General features: G+C 36.4%; 1 protein-coding gene across 3 annotated transcripts in view; it reads right to left on the minus strand.

The window, feature by feature from the left end:
• Positions 1 to 22,456, minus strand: part of LOC128018804 (zinc finger protein GLIS1-like) — a 72,770-nt gene that overhangs the window by 46,638 nt on the left and 3,676 nt on the right. For 2 of the 3 annotated variants that reach the window (XM_052604571.1, XM_052604570.1), the window contains exon 3: positions 1,599 to 1,788. In XM_052604571.1, coding sequence (XP_052460531.1) covers positions 1,599 to 1,788 — 190 coding nt within the window. The remainder of the gene's footprint in view (positions 1 to 1,598; positions 1,789 to 22,456) is intronic. The other variant, XM_052604572.1, reaches the window with a different exon arrangement.

Below are 22,456 nucleotides of genomic sequence, written 5' to 3' on the forward strand. Positions count from 1 at the left end.
AGCCTACATGTGAGCTAAATAGAAGTCACCTGGTGGTTGGTGAAATAATGGTGGGCCTCTAAATGCTCTGTTTACAATACTCCCCATTATAGTAGGAATATTTCCCCCCCTTGAATGGGATCATATTTCCCAGTGCGTCGCTGTGATCTTCCACATAATAATTCCTGTCAGTTTGCTCATTATGGATTTGAGCGCAAAGCTCCGGAATGATGTGAGAAGGGCCCTCTGTCCCAGCAGTCTATGAATGATTTTGTCTCAGTCCCCTTTTCACTTGGTGCGGGAAACCACTAATGCTAGTGCACTGGCTGAGCTGAAGCCTCAAGTTTGTCATGAGTCGCTCCATTCAGGCTCACCACTTCCTGTTTGGCTGAAGAAGTGACATTCAGCGACAGTATTAGGAGAGTTGGATGGCATGTTTGAGTGAAAGCACTTTGGATAGCATCCCTTGCTGAAACGATGGGTTTCAACTGCACTGTGGCTACACAGAAGCCAAAAGAAACCGACGGTAGTGTCTCTTCCTAGCTGTTTAAGAAACAAACACAGCCAAGAAGCGCCATCAGTACTGCAGTGTTTGACTAGCTTGGTTGACTTGTTCTGCACTACATTGAGTTCTAAAACAACCAACATTATTTTCTTTGTAGATATGTGTTTAAATTCTTTATGTGATTAGCAGGACTAAAATTGCAATCTTAAATGCTTTACATGCATTTTACTAGATCCTAGAATTAAATTTTATATTTTGAACAATATGTTTAATAGGTATCCTTTTCTGTCATACACATGAACTGCTAATCCTGGACATCTCAGAGGACAAAAAGCAAAAATCAAAAGCAAATACTTGTTTGACTTTTCATTAATAATGGTACTAATCTACAATTTAGAAGGTAAGTATCGGAAAGATTCCGTTGCCTTTATTTGATCAAAAATAATTAAATATTTGAAACTGTGAAATACTTAAAAATAACTATTTTCTATTTTAATGTATTTTTCAATGTATTTTATTACAGTAATGGCAAAGCTGAATCTTCAGCAGCCATTAGTCTTCAGTATCACATGATCCTTCTGAAATCATTTTAATATGCTAAAACTATGATATTGGCCCTTTTTTCAGGATCCTTTGATGAAAAAAAAAGTTCAAAAGAACAGTATTTATTTGAAATAGAAATCTGTATCTTTACTGTCACTTTTGATCAATTTAATGCAGACTCACTTAATAAAAGTACTTATTTATTTAAATAAATAAATCTTACTGATCCCAAGCTTTTGAACAATAGTGTAAGTAAGTAGAAGGAAGTTGCTGGTTGTGATGTCACAAAATAAGAATGCTTCACTCATGCATGTTAATTAGACTATGCACAAGTTATAATAATTATTTAAGAATAAATTATAATATATTAATAATATATTTAATAATAATTAAAGATCTTTCACAGTTTTGTTTAGATCAGATTTTTAGTAGATTATTTGCTTATTTCCAAGTCAAAATATATTTAAACAACATTTTAAATAGCACATTCAGTTACTTTTTCAGACATAAAAGTAAGTTCTCAGGGAGCAACTCTTCTTGATCAGTCCAAGGGTTGTGCTGGGAGTCTTACCTGGCGTCTCGGTGGGGGCTTTCCTGCAGGTGAAGGTTCTTTGTGGGGTCTTCACAATGGCTATTGTGGTGGTACTGGGCTCCAGGCTGAACTGGCAGGTTCTGTCCACAGCGGAGCAAGGTTCCTTCTTCTGCTGTTAGCTCAGGAGTGCTCTCCTTCTCTGAACAGAATGAGATACATCCTCCATTCACTAAAACAGGTGGAAAATACAATAGATATATATTAGCATTTAAAGATTTTTAAACCATCTTTTAAACTAATTGCAGAGCTTTCTGGAATACTATACTATACTATACTTGGCCAATATTTCTGACTCAAATCAATATTTCATGTTTATTTGGTAAGTGAGACACAGTCTCAGGAGAACTTTTAAACTAAGTGTAGCATATGTAATCAAAATAAAGATAAATATGGTTTCATAGTGTTTGAAAATATTTCCAGAAGGAAAGCGGACACTCTTTTTGAGTCCAGTGTGGGTGACCGCATCTTTCAAGTTTTTTACTAACTCGATTTCTGAAATGTAATTTGCTCACAATGATGACATTAATAATGCAACACCCAATGGAGTCGGCATCAAAACATGTGGTTAAAGCCAAACCAGAGACAAAGGATATTCTGTAAGATATTGTTTCCAAGTACACAAAATGAGAAGGTGACAAGTAATTGCGTTAAAGCAAAAAATAAATAAAAGAAAAAATTGTGAGGGAAACAAAGGGAATAGAGTGTTGAGAGGCAAGAATAAGGGAAAGAGAAAAAAAACCATGGAGGAGAAGGCCACAAGACACACAGGTCCTGTAAAGTACATGCTGGATCCACTCAACTCAATAAACAGAAGAAACATACTTTTTCACATACGTTCTAGTTTTCAAAAAACAATAATGGCTGTTTATTAAATCTTGGATCATTTTTTCTTGGCTTGGAAATATCACAGTTGGAATGTCAATCTGTGTTTGTGTATCAGTGCTCGCTGAGCTAAAGCCAGGGTTTTCTTGCTTCAAGATCTGAAAGGTTTGTCAATTACTTTGGAATACTTTGTTTCACACTAAAAATAATATTCTTTTAATTACTTCCTCCTTTCCTTGTGTCCCTTAGCATGTGTCCCTACTATGCTTTGAGCTAATTTTAAATAGAAATGATATGTATTAAACTTATTTTAGGCTTGTTTCCGTTGTATGACACTGATAATCGGTTTCACAAGACGTCTTCAAATGCCACAAAGTCAAGTAAACTATACTGCTGATGTGAGGTGCAGAGAGAATATAGACAGAAACCACAGGAATTTTTGATACAAATCTGTTTTACAGATTTTCAGAAATAGCTCAATATCATATCTGGGATGCGATTCTTGCCATGAGAGACAGCTTGTGAAAACAGGTTTTCTGTAAGACCCTTTAACCTACCCAAAGAGCTATTTAAGCAACTGTGAGGAACAGAAGACACAAATACGCTTTTTCAAAATAACAATAGAACCTTCGATGCACTTTTGATAACAACTGTAAAAACAGACATGAATAGCAGATGGCATGCCTTTGGTGAAGGTGATTGTCCCCAATCAACACTCTTGTGCAACACAGAAATGTGCACATCCAATCTGCAGAAGATGAGGCAAATGGCTCAGTATCAGAATACTTTACACTCCATATGCTTCTTTTAATGTATTATTGTCCAACTCCAAAAATGTTCTGCCAAGTTACATCAATTCAGATCCGAGTTTGTGTTAAAAGCTTTGTTCTATACAGAGAGAATTATGGGAGACATTTAAAGGTATGATCCTTTGCTACATTAAGAGAATTAGTTATGGCAAGGCTACATAAGAGAAGCTCCTCCATGTTTGGAAACTTGGACAGAATGTTAGATTGGATTTATATTGAATTTTCAATGGTTTTTCACTTTTGGGTATTGCACTTGGTTTTGGTCAGAAGGTAGGTGTCTGTGAAAGAACCAGTTGTGAAAGCTGGGACAAAGAGAAAAGGAGAGAAAAAAAGAAATAGAGAGATTTGATTGCTTAGGCAGTAATGGAACCCACAGCCTACTATCATCAGATGCATGACTGAACTTATGTTTTCTTGTATTCTGAAGTATCGTTTAAGGGGTTTAATACACTTTTCTTTGATAAAGACAGTAGAAAGGAAATTATTGGGAGACCAGAATCAAAACTGCATCTGCCACAATAATAAATGTCCTTTTTCAAAAATGTTATATACACACACACACACAAACACACACACACACACACACACACACACACACACACACACACACACACACACACAGGTGCTTGTCATATAATTAGAATATCATTAAATGTTTATATTATTTCACTAATTCCATTCAAAAAGTGAAACTTGTATATTATATTCATTTATTACACACAGACTGATATATTTCAAATGTTTATTTCTTCTAATTTTGATGTTTATAACTGTCAAATATGGAAAATCCCAAATTCAGTATCTCAGAAAATTAAATGGTCTCTCAGTCTAGTTCTGTATAGGCTACACAATCATGGGGAAGACGGCTGACTTGACAGTTGTCCAAAAGACGACCATTGACACCTTGCACAAGGAGGGCAAGACACAAAAGGTCATGGCAAAAGAGGCTGGCTGTTCACAGAGCTCTGTGTCCAAGCACATTAATAGAGAGGCGAAGGGACGGAAAAGATGTGGTAGAAAATAGTGTGCAAGCAATAGGGTTAACCGCACCCTGGAGAGGATTGTGAAACAAAACCTATTAAAAAATGTGGGGGAGATTCATAAAGAGTGGACTGCAGCTGGAGTCAGTGCTTCAAGAACCACTACTCACAGATGTATGCAAGACATGGGTTTCAGCTGTCGCATTCCTTGTGTCAAGCCACTCTTGAACAACAGACAGCATCAGAAGCGTCTTGCTTCAAAAAGAAGTGGAGAGATGCTGAGTGGTCCAAAGTTATGTTCTCTGATGAAAGTAAATTTTGCATTTCCTTTGGATATCAGGGTCCCAGAGTCTGGAGGAAGAGAGGAGAGGCACACAATATACGTTGCTTGATCTGTTGGTGTTGGTCCACTGCGTTTTCTGAGGTCCAAGGTCAACGCAGCTGTATACCAGGAAGTTTTAGAGCACTTCATGCTTCCTGCTGGTGACCAACTTTATGGAGATGCAGATTTAATTTTCCAACAGGACTTGGCATCTGCACACAGCATGAGAGTCTTATAGACAACTCTGTGAACGTCCTTGAGTTGCCCAGCCACAGCCTGAGTTTGATCCCAATCAAATATTTCTGGAGAAACCTGAAAATGTCTGCCAGCCCCCATCAAAACTGACAGAGCTTGAGAGATGAAGAGAATAATGGCAGATAATTGCCAAATGCAGATGTGCAAAGCTTGTCGCATCATGACAACATCAAGTACTGCATTATCTGTTTTTGCACTTTGTCATTATGGTGTATGTAAAAGATCTCTGATCCTTGACCAAATGTATGTAAGGGGCAAAGGAGGGAGCAGGTTTGCAAGCATTCAGAAGCTATTAAAGAAGCTATTAAGGAATGACAATCTTTGGTGTGAGATCACTGCTGTGTGGAGCCAATAACACCTGAGGGCAACACAGAGCTCTGTGATGGAGACCAGACTGATATTCTGGCTTCATTCACAAAAACACTAGAATACAATCACAGAGAAGAACCGAACTGTAGTGAGAAAAACACTTCCATTGTCATCCTAGTTTTCACATGTACAAAATTACAAGTCTTTTCGACTCTGAGCAAATAACAAAGCTGTTTTATATGGCAAATGCTTCCATGCTATATCTAATACAGACTTATAAACTTATAAAAAGAACACATTTCCCATATATTTTGTTGTTAAGTCAAAGTCTCTGCTTCTAATCAAGCTCCACATTATTTGGTTATATACTAATACAGTATGGGCACAATAAAAATACAACTGGGGAAATTAATAACTTAATACATTTATTAAATTGTCACTTTGTCATGTTGATTATTTAGCATATTTTAAACACCTCAAACAGTGTTGTTTTATCAAGTAAAGGTAATAGAATATGATTGTCACACCTATAATGCCACAGGGCACCCAGCTGAAAATAAATGTGCTAAATGTGTACTAAAATTTAGCATACTTTTGTGTACTTGTGGACACACTAATCATCATTATACTTCAAGTGTGTTCATGATTAGTTAACTTGAAGCATGCTATTTTGGAAGAACTAATTTTGTACTAAATATATTTTAATTGTGATTAAATTGTAAAAGAAAAAGCTCAACTTGAAGTGTATTTAGTGTACTTTTATGTGCTAAAGTGGAACAACTTAAAGTATATTTTGTATACTTTAAGCACTTGGCTGTATATGCTTAATTGGTACCATTATAGTATACTTTGTCTTATTTAAAATTAATTGTTAGTGTTTTATAAATGTGAAAGTAAAGACATGTATAATGTCTGTTTTAAAACATTACTATTTCAAATAAATTCTGTTCTTTTAAACTCCTATTCATCAAAGAATCCTGAACAAATGTATAATGGTTTCCAAATTAATTTTGTTTTCAGTAATATGATTGATAATAATAAGAAATGTTTCTTGAGCACCAAATCAGCATATTAGAATTTCTGAAGGCTCAATTGACACTGAAGACTGGAGTGCTTCAGATTTGCCATCACAGGAACAAATTACATTTTAAAATACATAAAAATAAAATATATATATTAAAATTATTGTTAAATTGTAATAACATTTCACAATATTACTGTTTTTAGTGTTTGTATTTTTTTGTTGTTGTTGATATTTTGTTTGATTAACAGTTTCATTACTAGCCCTCACATAATGTCAAAAAGTTTGAATCATCAAGCTAAACCAGTTAAGAATCACTGTTTTACAGTAACATACAGAAGGAGACAAAGTGCAACCCCCCTACCCCATAACCCCACCGCTGGACCATGGGGACTCCCTGCATCTGATCAGCAGATGGGCAGGCCATTATTAAATGTAATTGGTGGTAATCTTAGGTGATTTTTTTTTTATTTCTTTCGGTGACACTTCATTTTCTACAATTCTCGCCTCCTGCCTTTCAAGTCACCTAAGTGCACCATTAAGTGCTGGAGTGAGACCGAGCTTGTGCCAGCATTTAATGTTTTCAAGTCTTCAGAGATGCTGACAATGGAAAGCAGATGTCTGAAGATGCAGGAATACAACAGAACAAGATGGGGCTTCAGAGAGAGGATGGGAGAGAGCTGTGCATATGCGCATGTGTGCCAGTGCACATATGTGTGTATCAACTTTAATGCACATCAAACATGTAAACCTAAAGAACAACAAGCTGCCAAAACCACAAGATATATGCGTCTGGAAATGTGCTGTGACATTTCTACTCAGGCCACTTTAGCATCATAAATCATAGCGTCCACACTTAAACAGTTAATAATGATCAGAACTCACTGACGCACTGTTCCTCTTACATTCGCTGATCTTTTTCTGCCTTATTAACTCCTTATGGGACTAGCTAAGGTGGGCATAACTATTACTAGTGCTCATGCTTAAACATTGACATCTGTGATACCGCAAATCATGGAAAAGAAGATCTACTACTTTTCTAAGGAATCTAACAAAGTTTTACCTGGAGGACCATAAAAAAAAAAAAAAAAATAGACTTACATCTTATAACATAACGGCTAAGGGAACAACCCACATTGCAACCTCCAAAAACAATCTTTGAAAAATCAGTAAAAAAAAAATAAAATAAAATAAAAAAAAATACAATAATATATATATATATTTATATATATATATATATTTATATATATATATATATATATATATATATATATATATATATATATATATATATATATATATATATATATATATATATATAAATTCTCCATGGAACTTAAATCTATGAATGTTTAGTCATTTCAATTATACTGTATATTGTCCATTTCAAAGCTAAATTTGACTTCCAAATGAAAAAAAAAAAACATTATTTAAATCAAAATAAATATTTTAGTTAACATTATTGCACCTTGACTTTCTATGTAGCTCCATGACTTCCATTCGATCTTCGTGCATGAACATGTTATCATGAACATGAAACATGGACAGATGAATTTTTCACAACAAAATTTATAATAAACATTTAGAAAATAGACAGGCTAGCTTTGTGTGTAAAATTTAACTGCAACTTGCGTGCTGTCAGAATGAGCATTTATATGACATATACGTAAATATTGACAGTATATGTGAATACAAGACACAAAACAGCTTTTCAAAAAAGCCTGGATCATGCTTTTTTTCTGTGTTTTCTATAAAAGTGTGTTTTGTAAATAGATATAAATTAATCAACTATTACATTTGTTTTTTATTATTGATCTAATCGATTACTTGATTCCACCCTACCTAGAACATAGCAACACCCTACAACCACCTACAAATATATATTATAATGCCAAAGATCTTAACAAAGGCGTTCACATTTTCTTCAGAAATATTAAAAAAATCTAGTTTCTGTTTGAGATTGTATTTCTCTGCTTCTCTTACTATCTTTTTGTTTTCCCTCAATGGTCTCCTCCATTTCTCTTTTTTTCTTTCAGATACTAGGTCAGCAGACTCCTGAGCAGTGGGCTTATACTGGATTCTCTTGCGCTCTTTAACACGACTGCAGTGTCCTGTGCAGATGTTGCATATTATGGATGAGGGCCTTTTCCATGTTAAAATCTCATATCTCATGTCTTTACTTGTGTCTCCACACAGACCCGGAACTTATGTGTTTGCTTAGTTATGAAGGTTTGATTGAAAACCTGAGGGTACAACAAAATGAAAAATAACAAAGTCTGGGGAAAGGTTCCCTAAAACAGGTGCCTGGCCATGAAACGGCAGGGGGAAAAAACTTGATTAAATTATGGAAAACTACTAAAAGTACATTTACTTGAAATACTAAAATAATTACTCATGTCATAATTTTCTGTGTAATAATGACATCTATAAAGTTACAATAAAATAAATCAGTAAAAACTATAAAACACTTACGGTTTTGCAACAACATGGATGTTGAGTAAAAGATAACAGTATTTTCATTTGTGGGTGAGCTAATCCTTTAAGGAACTTTACAGCACAGCAAAGATTTTCTCTTTTGCAATCACGTGAAGGGTTTTGATTTCAGTGCACAGACAAAATTAAGTTATAAATAATAAGCTCAAAGATCTGCTCTAACATTATATCTACACAGAGTTCATCAAACAAAAGAAGTAGAGCGTTTGCTCATGAGAAGGACAGATGCAGCTGGCTGCTGATTTCGTAATAACTTCGGCTTCTAAAACAGTCCGAACTGAGTGCAGACAACTGAACACAAACAAACACAAAACACTGCCTGCAATACTCCTACGGTTCAGCGACTAAACCACACACTTGGACAAGAAAACCTGATCAATCAAGGCTCACAGTGATTAAAGCATTACATGGCCATTTCTAAACTGTATCAACCATGCACAAACACACCTAGGCAAAAAAATAAAATAAATAATGCTAATGACAATCTGTCCTGACTGTGATCAGACCAGTGACAAAATATTTGACATGTTTCCAGACATCATGATCGGTTGTTGATCTTCTTCCGTACCTTTACTGTAATTACTGGGTTCCACTTGGGCATGTCACCACCTGCTGGTGACTGGCTGTCACTGGAGGAGCCTCTGAGTCTGTCCTCTGTGGACTGACGTGGGTGGATCTGGACCACCATCGCTTCGGTTTCCAGTAAGCCGCGGGTGAGGCTGGTTCAGGGTGGTGCTGGAGAACCTGGCAGCTCTTTGGCCATACCCATTGTGCCAGGGATGGGGTTCATGTCTCCAGCTTTTGAGTTTGTACTGGATACACTCTCATCAGATCAAATAAAATACAATGCAGCTCCTGCCACCTAACTGACTTTTAAAACTTTCCAAAGGCACAAACATTCAGGTCACCTTTTTCGAAATCAATGTTTAATGAATCTGAAAATCAACAGTCATCTTCAATGCTGTCGTTATGATCATCAACAGTAAATTAACTAGTGGTTAGCTTTGAAATGTGGGCTTGTTTTCAGAGCTAAAGATCCGTGGAAGAGGTTTAGAGTATGTTGAGACATTAGCTTCAATAATGGAAGCTTGTTTCAGAGATAAAGAAAATGTATTTTATTTTTACATTTTTACTTTTTATCTCCTAATTCTGACTTTTTTCTTGCAACTCAGACTTGTGAGATATAAAGTCAGAATTGAGAGATATAAAGTCAGAATTGAGAGATATAAACTTGACTTTCTGAGAGAAAAACTCAAAATTCTGAGATATAAACTTGGAGTTGTGAAAAAAAAGCCAGAATTGTAAGATAAAAAGTGCAGGTTACCTTTTCATTTTTTATTCTGTGGCATTTAAAAACAATTAATTGCAAGATGTAAACTCAGAATTCAAAAGCTCATAATTATGTAGATTCAGACTTCTGAGAAAAAAGTAAAATTTCAAGACATAAACTCATATTCACAAGAAAAAAGTCAGAAATCTCAGTTTATATCTTCTAATTATGTATTTATTTCTCAGAATTGTGAGATAAAAGTTTAAAACTTTTTTATTACATTTTCTGTAGAAGGAATAGGCTTCCATAATTCAAAGAGCAATCGGTCAACTAAAATGTTCTTCTATTGTTCTATTAAATTCTATTGCCTTAAAAGAATTAAATCATGTCATGTCCCCTTAAAAATAATGCACTGTGTGTAAAAACAGAACAAGAACAAACTTGTTTTACCAAAAACATCAGTAAGAAACGGGTTCACAAATAAAGTTCTTGTTTTACTGTCTACATACAGGATGAGGTTACCGGAAAGGATTTTACATCAGTGTGAAATACTGGGACTGATTACAAAGTATGTCAGTAGCACGGGGCTGTAGTACATTCCTGTGTCTTGTGCTGTAAAAACGAACAGCTTTAACATTAAGTCTCCAGGTTCCTCATCACCGGCTGCTGTTCTGGCTTTTATGGGATTTTGACGGCTCTTTGGGGCTCTGTAAAAACACAAGAACTTTGGGACCTCGGAGGTCCTGCAATACTGCTGCAGTGAAACTCCACAGGTCGCATTACGTCATTTCTGTTTTGTGTGTGTGTGCATGTGTGCAACTTATGTTGAAATAAGTGTGCATGCGAATATTTAGTTATTCTAAGCTTTGAGACAAGACAAACAGGCATGTTCGAACAGAAACAAGGCTTTTATTCTCAACCAAAATGCTTTGGTTTCTCTTTTTCCACTGTGAAGTCATATTTAAATACTCTTGTATTCCTTGCAAAGATTATGTGAAATTAATTCCATTTGCAAAATATCTTTTCCCACTAAATCAGGCTGTCAAGGTTGTGACCTAATAAAAGTTCTCGCATAATCCTTATTATGAAAAGTGGGCCTTGTAATTAAAAGTGAAATGCAGTCTTGTACAGTATCCAACATTCTAAGCTCAAATTTCTGGACTGTATGAGTCAAGGCTAATATTTTCATTTGGAGCATTCCTAAAGTCTGACAGCTAATGGTCAGCACAGCATTTCCAATGAATACATGAGAAAGTGAGTTTTACTGTACACTCCCAGCCATCCTATTAGCTTGATTCATTTTAGCTGACCAGAAATAAAAGGCAAATTGTCAAAATCAACCAATAACAAATCAAACAATACAATGTAAATGGCTGTCCCGTCACTGTCTGGGGCCAAAAAGACACGCTCTGAACACAACTGTATTGGCCCACATTACCGAATATGGCGTTCACTTTAGGCTGCTTCCAATATTTACAAGCAAGCCTGAAACTGTGAGAGAATTCGATTGAATGCAGATGGCAGGAAGTTCCACTCGAATGACAGTGGCCAAATTCAACCGCAAAACATAAGAGGAACCTCACAAGCAAACATTGCACGTCCTCTTTCCAAATGCTAGTACACTTGTCTGAAGCTAAAAAAAGACTATATTCATGCATCGTTACATTCAAAAGAAACTCATAATTTTACTAAATAATTCTATTTCTAATAAATAATGTTCTTCCGAAATTTTTTAGCATGGTTTACAAGAATGATTACGAGTGGTAAGAATTGTTTGGGGAACCTCTTGACAGTTGCAGTTTAATGACAGAAGTGCTTGTATATAAATCAAATACTGTTTGACAATGATTATATTGTTTCCTACGCAGCGTAGCCCTGCCCGAAATACTCGAAGGGATTCTTTCTTTATAGATTGTAAAACCAGATGGTTACGTGAGGAGCACAACAGCGAATCGCATTTCATTTCCTATTTTTTTTTTGTTATGGTTGTTTTAGTGGAGGAAGAAATAATGGAAGCTTTCTTTCAGAATAAGACGTTCAAAGCGGTCGGTGTAATTGGTCTGGCTTTGAAGTCTCTGGCAGGGATCAGGATCAAATCTTACTACCAGACTCACTCACCTAGTAGTCTTATTGATTAAGAAATCACTTGACCACTTCCACCAGTTTTCTTTTTTTTTGAGGAGTTTTGTTTTTAGGAACCATGATTTGCTTTGACAATGGAGGCTGAAAAGTAAAAGCATTTATTTTTATTTGATTATTCACAATGTTTCATGTTTCCCGTTTCAAGATGAGATGACCAGTCCAAGCCGAAACAAGAACATAATCCCACTGATATCCCCAAACAAATATTATCTGCAAATTCACAGCAGATGACAGAGCTGGCTGTGCCTAGCAATGGTAAACTAACTTAGTCACTATTAAAGCTTTCGGTCTCAGTTAAGCATCATGGCCATGGCTAAGACTGTTTTGGGCTTTGAAGAACACAATAGAGTAATTCAACCCAGGGCGACTTCGCAAATAAATATAACTGTCAAAATTGAGTCCATGCTGACTTTTGATTCTTTCTAATATGAATATTGCATCAGAGAGAGCTCAAAATCAATAACCATGATTAAAAGAACCATAATTTTCCAGTTAAGGTGCATTTTGGTCAAAGGAATATTTAACTAATAAATGAAAATTCCGTCATCATTTTCTCACCCTTATGGCATTCTAAATCCACATGAATTTCTCTCATGGCTCACACAAGGAGAAAAATTTTGATGCTTTTCTCTATGCAATTACAATGAAGTTTCAAGCTTCAAAAGTATGAAAGAAGCACTATTAAGGCATTCTAAAAGGGGTCTAGATGACTCTTGTGAAGCCAAACAGTCAGTAGCATGGGTGCATTTATTGGAGAAGTAGCAATGTCTGATTCCTGAAAGAATCATTCTAGAAAGCTGGGTCTTTTCGATGAATCAGTTGATTTGGTTCACAAAACAGGTCTGAATGATATGTTCATGAATCAGTTTTGAAGACTTCCCACTCAATGATTCAATAATCTGATCACATATTATCAATGAATAACAACTTACATTTATGTCACACAAAGTTATTATATACAGTATATACACAACCGTAACACTAAAAGTTGAAACACACAAAAAGATTGGGGTATGTAAGACTTTTTTTTATTATTAATACTTAAATTCAGAAAATGTAAATATATCAAATTAGATTTTTACATTGTAATGAAAAAAATGCTGCTCTTTTGAACTTTCTATTTATCAAAGAATCCTGACAGTTCACGGTTTCCACAAATATATTAATCAGCACAACATTGATAATAATAAGAAATATTTATTGAGCACCAGAACAGCATTTTAGAGTGATTGCTGAAGTATCATGTGACACTGAAGACTGGAATAAATTAAATATATATTTAAATAAAATAATAATAAAAAAATAACACTTAATTTAAATTGTAAAAATATATCCAAAAAATGCTGTTTTTACTTTATTTTTCATCAAATAAATGATTATAAAAAATGTTTACAAAAAACTTAAACAGTACTGTAAATGTACGAATATGGTGTTTAAATTATGCAGACAAATTCATATAGTATAATTAAACAGCTCAATGTTTAATATGTAAAAGAACTTAATAAATAAGAATGGTTTGGTTTGGGAGTTCAACATTAAAAATAAAAGCTCAAATAAATAACTTGGTGAGAGTGGCAGGATAAATAATGGGGATACAGGCACTCAGTTCTTTCCAAGACATTTCTGAGCAGTGTCCGATCCAGCAGGCCGCTGGACTCACATGTGTTGTACCCTGAGTATGTGCTGATGAACTCTGGCAGGGGATACAGGGTTCAATTATATGCAGGCATAATCGATACAAATACTCATTTGTTACATTATCTGTTAAAATGTATTAATGAGCAATTATAGCAAAATGTAAAAAAAAAAAACTGCAATAATTGGTATAACAGGCAAAGGAGGGTTGTTTTGTGTTTGTGTGCTTTTTAAGTAATTGATCATTTAAATGGTATTGTTTTTATGATGTAGGATTATAGGATTAGGACGGCTGTAAATGTTTGCATCTGTTGTGTGATGTTGCAGTAGTTCTCTAATCCAAAACAAATCTCTCCTAAGGGAGACAATAAATACTACTTTGACTTTGACACAGGGGACCTAACACACACACACACACACACATTTCATATTCTCAGAATACACAGGAATGTCTATGTTTTTCCATCACCCTCAATCTGCAGAGAGTTTCAAACCACACATATACCAGAACGAAAAACAATGCAACTCATTTTTGTTTTAGGGGGAATCATCCTAAAAAACAAAACAAAGGATCACTCTAAACGAACCCTCTTTTATAGCTCCCCAACAACTCCTGTCCCGATCAGGCCCATGGTAACCTGAGAAGGGACAGATCAACAGACAATATACATCATCATACATCAAACAGGACCCTCACAATGCAGGAAAAGAGAAGGAAGGGCATCCGTCAGCAAAGGAGCCCCTGGTCAGGAATAACATGCCGACTGCTGGTTTGAGAAATGAGGACTGAAAAACCTAAAAAAGGCAAAGCAGGAGAGCCATGCATAAAAAAAAAAAAAAAAAAACTGATCACCATGGGGTGATTTTAATGGAAAAAAAATGTAATCCTAGTGCAGCAATAGGGTTTTCAGGGGAACGTGGTAAAAAAGGTGGTACTTATGCATACAGCGTGTCATATCCAGCAGAGGAGACAGGCCCACCGACAGCCTGGTTCAAGAGCAAAACTATTCTCACGGTGCAAGCATTCAGTGGGTCACAGGCCCTGGTGTTTTTTCTGCTTGCATGATAGCCATCTTTTACTTAACTACATGTGGTAAACAATGTAATTTCAACAAAACGTCTGAAGTTATGGCTCAACTAACAAGTTCTCGGTTCGATTCCTGATCCAGAGCTGCAGAGTTTGGCTAATGTATCATAAACAGCGCTTAAAAAGTCAGTCAGTTAGTGTTTTGGGGATCTAAGTTTCCTCTCAGGGCTGTAAGCATGACTTAACACCAGCATTTTCACACAACCTGGCATCAGCCATGCGTTTATGAACTATAAATCATATTCATTTTATCCCTGGACTTTTCCAAACCCATAAAGAGTTTGTTTGTCATTTCACTCTGGAAGAGTGTTGAAATGCAAATATTGGTTTCCGTTACAAGAAAAAAAAAACAGCCCGAAATTTGGGGCGAAATATGAATTCTTGCCATTTTACATCATCGCTAATACAAACATGTTAAAAATTGGTCCATGGTGGGTGCCTATGGTCTTTTTTTGTTTGTTCTAAAATGAGTGAGTTTTGGCTGGCAGAAGTGTACTTATCCTAATGATTTGCTAGACAATTATTGGACTTGGTTCCTGCTTTCAGAACTCTTGAGGCTTGTAGAAAGCTAGCATCTACAAACTGTACAAATGCAATTTGACGTGCAGCCAGCGTTCAACTCGCTATCGCCAGTCATTGGCAAGTCTAATAAGTCTTGATGACAGGCTACAAACCAAGATATTTTACAGTAGTTATTGTTGTTCATCCTATAGCTGACCACATATTGCCTTGGAGTGATTTGGTCTAAAAATATGTAATGTAGTGCCTTTATGTTCAGTCAAGGTTGTGTACATAATTTGACTTTTAAAACTAACTTTTAAGGAATAAAAGAAGGCAAGCACTGAGATAATGATGAAAAAGGATGTACAATGTCGAAGATGTACATTGAAAGCACACAAGTCTTTCTTTGCCGGCTGCCCTGCATTTCTCTGCCATCAAATAATTGTCAAAGACAATCCTTCTATCTGTCACTGTAGTCACGTCAAAACTCTATGGAGTCAATTACACCACAAAGTGATCTGAAGATGTGGCTAACCCCATGTAAACAAAGAGAACATATGAAAATACAACTCAAAGTCCTTTTCAAGATGTGCGGTTGGCAGCGATCTGGTGAATTGGAATGAGAAACATGTTTAGAAATCTCAGTGTTTTCAAACGCAAAGGCATTCAAGAAACAGAGGAGGAGGGCGTGGGAGAACCGGAAAAAAAGGCCTTCGTTAGCCGCATTTCGCACTAACGTAATTTCTCTCCATATGCTTAACTAATAAGATGTTTGCAAAAACATGTTGTAACATTACAGAGATGGGATTTCTAGTTTAATAAGTGATTTGGTCTAAATACTAAAGTCAAGATCCACATGGACAAAAGTAATCAAGCTCTAATTGGTTAGTATGTCCATGTCATCCCCTTTAAATACACCATCTTTCTTCATTGACATACAATTAAAAGTAGTAGTTGAGTATAGCAACAGAAGATATTACATATAAAAATGCAATTTACAGAGCTACTAAAATGACATTCTGTAAATCTGAATTTTAGATTTCAGTTCTAACATTTTTTACTGGTATATTTTACAGTTTTTAATTTAAATGTAGGTTAAATTTCATTGTTTTGTTTCATTGTTACCACATCACCATCATTTTATAATCTGAATATTTCACCTCTACAAAAAAAAAAAAAAAAAAAAAAAAATATCTCCAGTTTAAAAATACAAACCAATAATAAATGTCATAAAACTGTTTAAATCTGTTTAATACCACTTTACAATTCAAATTTCTAAAACTTAATTTTAAAACTATAATACAAGCCATAAATACGTTTTGTTAAAAGTCACATCACAAGAATTCAAATTACCAAAATTCATTAGCCATGATTGCTAAAGGATAACTCTCTCCAGGTAATTCTCCTGGCATCATCTATTAACTTGGCTGAAAGGTCAATCACTGTAAAGGCTCACAGACTTGTTATGACAATACAATCCTCTAGGCAGTCCACTGTCTCCATTCAGTAACATCCTTGAAAATAAGTGTGCCGATTCTAAAGAGAAACCAGAGCCTCCAGATGAGCGCGAACATCTCCGGTAAGGCTCGTTCTCATTCGCAATGTAACCCTGTAGACAGAAGGTATGTGTTAGTCACTGTTTGATTCAGACATATTTTCAATGGAAGCTCATTGAGAAACAGGGGCTGTTTTGACTCGGGCATCTTTGAAAAAGCCTGGTCTTGGAGACTAGCAGCATTTGTAAAAGATTAGTGGGTTAGCTCTCATCTACTGTGCTCGGGTCAGGTAGAGTGCAGCAAGCAGACAGTTATAACGCGGATATCTCTCCATCTACAACAGGCAGGAACATTCCTTCAACATGAACGGCCCTGTAATCCAATTAAGCCCCAAAAAAGATGTGACCTTTGGGCTAGAAGGTTAGGTTTTCAGGTATCCCGAGGCAAGATTTTTGCAACGTAATGCAATTTCTTTATGTCGCAGATCTGAAAAACCCTTTTGATGAATCTTTCTGCCGCAAGTTCCTGAGCATTAAACTCACAAAATCGCTCTTTCTGTCAGCGTACAGAGTGAATATGCTTTGTCATTGCGGCATCAAGCCCAGTTGGGGTGCGTTCACAGTGTAACACATCGCTCAGATCACTCTGCCTTAACCTATCGTTAGCCAAAAGAATAAATGCAAACCAACTGTGCGAGAACAATAAAATAATTTGTCAAGGGAAAAGGGTGCAGATAAATTCTGGGACTCATTTTCCAGCTGGCCTGAGAAGTAAAACTGCTGGCCAAGTCCACAGCACCTGGCTGTCAGGGCTTTCATAAGGCCTTACTTCATTTCAGTTTTTAAAAAGCAAAGCAGTTAGGTCATTCACAACACAAGCGCCTTTTACTGAGTTAGTCATCATTTGACTTTTTAGCGCAAGATTCAAGTAAACAGCAAAAAAAATAAAAAACAAGAAAGACTGGAAACACATAATGTGGCCCCAGCCAAAATTTCTCTCTCTCCATCCACTCTGAATATTCTTGTTGCAGACTGCAAGTGATCTATAACAACTGTTTCCTGTTGCCTGTGTCATCTTTTTTCTTTATATAGGAACCTTGTGAAGTCGGGCGTTACTTTATGTGTAGATTTAGGAGAGCTAGCAAATCAGTTATATGGAGAAGCGTAGCTATGTTGACCGGCCCTGTTGTAAAGTGCGAACGTGGAGCCAAGAGAAGGCCGTAAATGTCAAGCGCTGCCTGGACAACAGAGTGACCTGGTTCTGATTAGGCTGAGATTGTTTTAGTTACCACTTTCTCCACGGAGATATTGAGCGCACAATCACATACACACACACACACACATTACATCCATTTCCATAAGTTCCAGCAATGTATAACCTCCCACACATGTGTTAGTTCAATAAGAAACACACATGGATGAGACCTGAAGGTTACGTGGGACAGACACGCTCAAAACGCATTCCTCGCTCTGTCACTTACAAATGTGACCTGGAGGTCACCCGCCGTACTTCCCATTTTTCCAGTATTGGTGATGTTCCTGCCTTTGACTGCCAATGGTAGCGTCCCTTAGATATCTTAAAGTGTCTAACGTGATGATATAGTCAAGTTGATTAGCACCCAAATGCACGGAAGGGGTTTCTCATTCATTCTATAAGCACATGCCTGGTTGAAAGAAGAACCAGAGCAGTCTGCCATAATGGGATGTCTTATTTCTCATATTAATGGAACGTTTGACAGTGGAATTAATGCTATGTCAACACTAGAGAAGTATCTTAACATTTACGGGTACATTTGCTGCAGCATGATGAGTATGTTCTCTCTCACACACACACACACACACACACACACACACACATACACATGCACATAAAGGGGTGACTCTAGTGGGAAGTTTGGCACAAGCCAAATCCTGGAAAACTCATCTGTGAGACTGTGGTGAGGGCTTAAATGGTGAAATAGTGGGGGGAAATATTTGTGGTTGATGATAAGTCAGCAAACTCAGAGCAAATTGTAAAAAGCTGAAGTCAACATTCATTCTTCAAATTCCTCTCATCCTATTAAAGGGCCGGGACGCATTAGTCTTTCTCCTCTCATACTCTGCTTTCTCGTGAGCTATTAATTATCTATAACTCTTACAGTTTTTTTTTGTTTTTTGTTTTTTTTTTGGGGGGGGGGGGTACTATTTGAGAAAAGGGAAGGGGATTTTAATAATAAATTAATTAATTAAAAAAAGTTCTCCTAAAAGGTTTATCAACTTTTTAATGTCTTTTTAGAGGTATTTATCAAATGCAAGTCATAATAATGAAGATTTGCACGTACATATATGTATTAAATACATTAAGCAAAACAAAAACATTATAACAGTTTATTATTATTGATTATTATTATTATTATTATTATTATTATTAATAGTATCTTTAACAATACATTGTCAGCATAGACTTATTATTTTCACAAAATCGGACTATTCTGGTTGCGCTGTATGTTTTTGAGCCATTAAAAACAAACGCACATACTGTATGAGTTATTATTCTTGAATACACTGTGTAACCTTCCCCATGTATGGCTTTAAAAATTCAGACCTGGTGGTCACTGTAGTTATGTTGTGTTATTATTTATGAGCTGCAAGGCTTTCAGCTGTTCTAAGCTGTGGAACAACTGGGTACACTGTATGTTTTTGATCCAAGTGTAGGAACATACAAGTAAATATGGAAAATAATGCAAAATAAACTCCAGAGTATTTAAGCATCGATGTAACCATGCAGATGGTTAACAGAACCAAACGTTTTTCATTTACAGCATTTTATCAATTTATTTATTTTAAAGTGAACGGTAATGAATAAGTTTGTAATAATTCTAAATGGTGTCTCCCAAATAACAGTTTTCTAAATTTATGAGTATTATTAAAATAAATACTCAATGAGGTAACCTCAAATTCACTTGCATAGATCCACAGCGCACACACTTGTCTGATGATCAGAAAAAAAACAGCCTGTGTCGTGGGAAATTGTGTCCTCTTATCATATGCCGACATCTTTTTCTCCAAATATTAACCTGCCAAACTGCTGATTTCAATTTATGCTTTAAGTCTGAGTAAACACCCCAGAGCACTGCGTGGAGATGAGACGACAGAGTTTGTCTGACAGAGAAAAGTTTAATAATGTTCGGTGTTCTTTTAACCTTGCTCTGAGCATGTCTCCATCGGAGTAATCCAACAGCAGCTCGACGGAAACAGGAAGTAGGAATGCTCCAAGCTTACGGATTCGTGACTGTTCTAAAATGCTTGGAAAACAATTTTCAGCCCTGAAGGTCAGATGAATCCTATTGGACTGTCGCCAGGCGTGACAAAAATACAATAAGTAACAGCACAAAATTATTACTTCCACTCCATTATGTCCATAATGTCTGGCATTCACAAAATACTAGCTTTGTTGAAGAAAATGAGGACATAAAGTGTATTTTAGTGGTATGTGCTCTCAGCATACTGTGCGTCTTGGAATATTTATTAATGTCTGCCAGTTCCTTTTTTTTTGGCCTTTGAACTACAAAAGGTCAAGTTTACTTGACACATGCTCAGCTGGGATGGTGGTGAAATGTTATTCCTGCAAGTTACTGTGGCTGTACGCAGAAGAACTTTACTAGACAAAAAGGCAATGAAAAACAATAAATACACAAAGGTTTTTTTTTTATCATACTAGCATTCCTTTCTCAAACATCATTACACACAATTCACAAACAGTATAAATATCTAAAATTTACGGCCTTCAATGATTCTAAAGACGAATGGCTCCAACACATAATCCAGATATGTTCGTAAAAGTGATGTGTTTTCATTCTAAACAATCTGTATTCAGGGGTCCATGTCAAGTTATTAGCCTCCAGAAATCCCTGAGCGTACTGTATTATTACACTCGGTTAGTGCTGGATCACTAGAAGAACTCTTCCAGAACCCTGCGCTTTATTAACAACCAGCAATAAAGTGTATAAACTGCACTGTTAGACTTTATAATGTATTTCATAATCCTCAAGGGTAATTCCAGCCAATCAGATTGCAGACCGAATGGGCACTTCCCCATGGCAGCTTTCTGGCACGATGACACCACTGAACAACAGAGAGGATATAACCGTGCCTACTGGAATGATTTCTGCTCTCCGCTAATGATGGAATAAATGTTTGTGCATTTTTTTTTTTGACCACATGGATGAAGCCAGCGCTCGATTAGACAGCTGATGTGCCCAGACTTGTAAATAAGAAAGTCTAAGGACTGGCAGAAAAGGCCTTATGAATCTGTCTACATTCAATTTGTCCGCTGTATAAATTAAAGGCGGTTTGTGGGACCATATTTTGTTTGTACCGAGAATCGGCTGTAATCTTTCTCGATATAAAAGAATAATACTTATTCTAATAAAAGACCCACCAGGGAACTTGGCACTGGTTTGGGATCCATATTTATGTTCTATTAAACAGGCAAGTGAACTGGGAGGAGTTAAAAAAAAAAACAGCTCTATTGGTACAAAGACCAGCGTGGTGTCGATCGCCATCCGTCACCTTTAACACTAAATCAACAGTGGATAGAAAGGGTCACGGACATCTAGTCATCTTGCAATGTCCCGCTTTGGGAAGCCAGGGCCCACGCATCTGCTTTAGGCCTTGCGATCAACACCGCCACAAAGAGGATTTTTCTTTGATGAAGCAAGTGAGCACTGGGCCAAGAACAGCAAGTGCCACTGCTGAAATGTAAATCAAAAAACCACCCGCGTGCACGGTCACACGCGCTGAGAAGTCTGGAGACGCAGTTGCTGCCGTCTAAAAATGCATGAGTAATTCGGCCCATGTAGATGTGCGGTTAGCTGTGGCATGTCCCCCTGGCACAGGACTGTAGCGAGTAGCCCCTTCATCTCAGTACGGAGTCAGGGAGACAGAGCGAGTAGGCAAAACAATCAGATCCATTTCGCATGAAGCAGGAATTCGACCCCTATATCAAAAAGCAAGAGGGAAAAAAGGCTGGAGAGTGTGGGCGCATTTTTATGAGTGATTCTCAAGACATGGTCCAAGCTAAAAATACATTTTATGATGACACATCGGAGCCAATTCTGTTTTTCCTCCGTTAAAGCCCAGGTCCAGAGCACATTTCCTCTTATATTCCAGCGATATTTCAACACTTATTCAAACCAGATCTTTTTTTTTTTTTTTACAGAATTATTGGTTTGAGGGTTGTATTGGCAGGGCGAGGTGACCTTCAAATGAAGGATGATTCAGGCCGTTTCTTTTGCTGAGTATTACACATCCCGCGAGCATAAATAAAACAAAACTGGACATGGCTATGACATCACAGGTGCCATAAATAGTCTAAATTGAAGTTATAATCCAACTAGCGATTAAGGTCGCCAACATCTGAATGTTGTACCTCAGGATTGATTAAGTATGTTGACATTTTATATATTATTTGAAAAACGACAGTGGAATGAAGCCAAACCATAATGATTGAACATCAGATGCTGTAATCTTCTAAAACCACAGGAGTATCCTTCATCAAACGCTACTCGATTATATTAGAAATGTTTTTCTGACTTTTTCCCGCAGATTATAAATAACTGACTGCATCGTTCTCTCAAAAATAAGCTTGTAAACTCCCAACCAAATTAAGCTGAATCAACAGTCAAGAAGGTCCTCTAGAGACCTGTTTGTGAGAA

This window comes from Carassius gibelio, chromosome A8, assembly GCF_023724105.1.
Source record: "Carassius gibelio isolate Cgi1373 ecotype wild population from Czech Republic chromosome A8, carGib1.2-hapl.c, whole genome shotgun sequence".
NCBI classification, from domain to species: domain Eukaryota; kingdom Metazoa; phylum Chordata; class Actinopteri; order Cypriniformes; family Cyprinidae; genus Carassius; species Carassius gibelio.